This window comes from Leptopilina heterotoma, unplaced genomic scaffold (genome assembly GCF_015476425.1).
Source record: "Leptopilina heterotoma isolate Lh14 unplaced genomic scaffold, ASM1547642v1 Lhet_215, whole genome shotgun sequence".
Classification (NCBI taxonomy): domain Eukaryota; kingdom Metazoa; phylum Arthropoda; class Insecta; order Hymenoptera; family Figitidae; genus Leptopilina; species Leptopilina heterotoma.
Window position 1 is genome coordinate 577,117 of NW_025110933.1, and position 3,777 is coordinate 580,893.

The window sequence follows — 3,777 nt, forward strand, 5'->3', positions numbered from 1 at the left end:
TGGCATGAATATTTTTAGAATGCCCTTTTCTTTGTTTTTGAGTTATTAAATTTCAAAGAATAAATTGCGGCGGGCTGCGTCGCGGTTGCACTTGGTATCTGGGGGTTTTCAGGGTCGCTTATTACGAATCTGATATCAGATTTGCAAAATTTAAAATGTTTAATGTCAGATTTTAATGTTACGAAATTTATTTTCGAATTATGTATATTAAACTAATATAGGTTTGCACTACTTTCGTTATTCATAAATTTACTTTTCCAGATTTTTCACTGTAAGTTTGCATTTTTACAAGTTTTTTACGAATATGACATTCGTTTTATAAAATTCAAAATGGCGGGTCCAATATGTCCGACAACAAAATAAAAAATTGATCAGATTGACTTGGAACGTAATACTCGTGGGTTTTTAGGGTCGCTGATTACGAATCTGACATTAGTTTTTCAGGGTATTTAACGGAATTTGATTTCACCAAAACTTATCATACTGATGTCACATTAACCAGTTTCAAACAAATTCAATAAATTTAAAAAAAATTTCCGCGATATTGAACTAGATATTTTGAATTTTGAAAATCTGATTTCAGATTCGTATTCAGCGACCCTGAAAATTCTCAAGTATTTAGTTTCAAGCCAATCTGATCAATTTTTTATTTCGATGTCCGCCATATTGTATCCGCCATTTTGAATTTTGGAAAATTAATGTTACATTCGTAATCAGCGACCCTTAAAACTAACGAGTAACAAGTTTTAAGCAAATTTGACAAATTTTGACAAATTTCCGCTATCTTGGATCCGCCATTTTGAATTTCAAAAAACTGATGTCAGATTCGTAATCAGCGACCCCAGAAACCTTAGGGTACCAAGTTTCATAAAAACCCATTGAAAATTATTTCAACACACTATTGGCCCAAACAGTGGAAATCTCGTTGACAGCCAAGGGGTTAACAATGAATAATTATTTATGAAATTCTGTAATAATAACAATAATTATTGTTTATTATAATAAAAACTACGTGTAAAAAGACTATAAATTGGAACCCTGTAATCATGCATCGTTTTCAGTGACGAATAATAATTTATCATTATTCAATTACTGTATAATTAAATAATAATTATTAATTACATTATTTCTAAATAAGGGTCATTTTTTAACGGTTGTATACACATAAATGTACATAGAACATAAAACAATCTTTAAATTTTTTTATTGGAAAATTACCAAATTTTTAAAAACTCGGTCCAACATTTTGGATCCGCCATTTTGTATTTTGCAAATCTGATATCAGAATCGTAATTAGCGACTCCGAAAACCCCCAGATACCAAGTTTTATGGAAAATTACCAAATTTTCAGAATCTCGGTCTGCCATTTTAGATCCGCCATTTTTAATTTTGCGAATCTGATATCAGATTCGTAATCAGCGACCTCGAAAACCCCTAGATATAGGTCTGTCAGAAATTTTATTGATTTATTGAGCACTTTCACATTTTTGTACTTTTTAGGGGGTTTTTAAGCTGCGGATGGGGTAGTTTCAACCCTTAAACCGTCTTCTTTGCCGATAAAAAAAATACGTGTCTAATATTTTGTCAAGTTCTTGAAGTGTGCCAAGTTTCAGCCAAATCGGAGTGTAACACCAAGGTAGGTTTACTTGTGAGATACCTCGGAGGGAATAGACCTTTTTGATGTTCCTTGATCCAGTGGTGTAGTTGGCTCAGTTAGAAATTTGAATTGATCCGACCTTGGAAACCAAGAAAGACCTAGAACCTTGGTTTGAGTGTGATCGATTAAATGAGAGTGATTGGTGCTGCCCTTTCCTTTGACAGCGTCAAAGAAGTCTGGATGGTTGCTCTGCCATTTTGCAAGAGGAAACCCACCAGAGATGAGAAGTTCCATGAGTTCTTTTGCGATATACTTGAGTTGTGATAATTCATCAGCCCCACCATAAATGTCGTCCTCGTATCGACCATTGAGAAGTACAGGTACTTCCAGAGGAAATCGATGACCTTCGTCTTGTATGAGTTGCAATAGTACCCTTACAGCCAGGAATGGTGCCGATTTATTACCATATGTTACCGTGGTGAGTTGATAAGAGGTTTCCTTGTTGCTTAAATCAACCCAGAGTATTCTTTGTAAATTCCAGTCATCTGGGTGTACCTTTATTTGACGAAACATCTTCGTGATATCCGTGGAAAAGATGAATCGGAATTTTCGTACCCACAATAATACATCAGAGATATCCTTTTGTAATTTGGCACCAGTGTGAGAAATTGAATTAAGAGAAGCACCTGTTGTTGATGGGCTGGATCCATTGAACACAACTTTTAACGGCGTGGTGGTGCTTTGTTCTCTGAGAATACCGTGATGAGGAAAATAATAGGTTGTAAGGCTATTATTCCTTGGTAGAGCTTTAACCATGTGAGAATCCTTTGCATATTCCTCAAGGAACGAGAAATAAAGTTCCTTGTAATTTTTCTGACCTGAGAACCTTTTAAGAAGTCGTTGTAGACAGCGTTAAGCCTTTAAATAGGAGTCGCTAAGTTGACTTGGTGATGTAGAGAGTGGAAGCCGAACAATGTATCGACCTGATGAATCCCTTGAGTGAGTGGCCTTGAAATGCTCCTCGCATTCCAATTTTTGAATGGTGAGTTTGTCCTTTTCTTTGTTAGGTAGTTCTTCTTGAATACAAAATTTTGTAAGAAGGTTTTGAAGATCATCCAGATGTTGATCCACAATTAAGTGATGAGATAAGTATTCCTTGTTAGAGTTGACATAAGTTGGTCCTAAAATGACCCAACCAAAGATAGTCAGTTGAGCCATTGGTGTAAGAGAAGATCCTTTGATAATATCGGATTGTATAATTTGTGGATATACATCCGCTCCGAGAATGAGGTCAACTTTCATTGGAATTGAGTAGTCTGGATCAGCAAGTTGGATGTTTTGTAGATGAGACACAGTTGAGATGATGCACAGTTGATTCCGAAATGAATGAGAGTTCTGAACCGGAATCGATAAGCATACGAACTGGGTGAGGAGTACCTTGAAGAGAGATGATGAGCGCGCGTGCAGTGGCGAGGAGAACCACTGGCCTTAAATGAAAACCGAAGTCGTCATCCTGTGTTCCATGTCAGTGTTCCTTTGAAGAGCTGGATGTGTTTTGAGATTGACCTTGATCCTTAGTTGTGGCTGAGTTTTATTTGTTAAGACCTACAACTTTTGTGAAAAATATTTTTTCATATTCTGAGTTTTTTAAAAGGTACATGCAAAAATCGCATTTTTATGGTGTTTTTTATGGTTTTTACCATAAAATTCAAATTTTTAATATGATTTTTATAATCATCTACCTGAATTACACAAATGTTACTGATTTTCTTTAATACTTCTTGTTTTTATTAGAATTCATATTTTGGATAATTTTATGGTATTTTATGGTGTTTTACATTTTTCTTAAAAACTATTAACTTTTGGGCAAAAATGTATAGAACATAAAATATTTATTTTGTTAAGGCCTACAACTTTTGTACATAACATTTTTTAAATTCTTCGTTTTTTAGAAGTTAAATGCAAAAACCGCATTTTTATGGTGTTTTTTTATGGTTTTTACCATGAAGATGACCTAGTCGCCAATTTTTACTATAATTTTCGTAATCAGGGCACCAAAATACATAAGTATACCAAGTTTCATTAAAATCGGGGGGGGATCTCTTTCGGAACTGCACCCCAAAATGGATATATTTTACTTTATTTATTATGTAAAAAATTATATTTATGCTTAATTTATA

General features: G+C 34.3%; 1 protein-coding gene across 1 annotated transcript; it reads right to left on the minus strand.

Annotated features, from left to right (window-relative positions):
• Positions 1 to 1,642: 1,642 nt before the first annotated feature.
• On the minus strand, positions 1,643 to 2,413 carry LOC122501806. The gene has a single exon (XM_043611554.1). It carries the CDS (start codon positions 2,411 to 2,413, stop codon positions 1,643 to 1,645), a length of 771 nt encoding a protein of 256 aa, XP_043467489.1.
• Between the last annotated feature and the right edge of the window lie 1,364 nt (positions 2,414 to 3,777).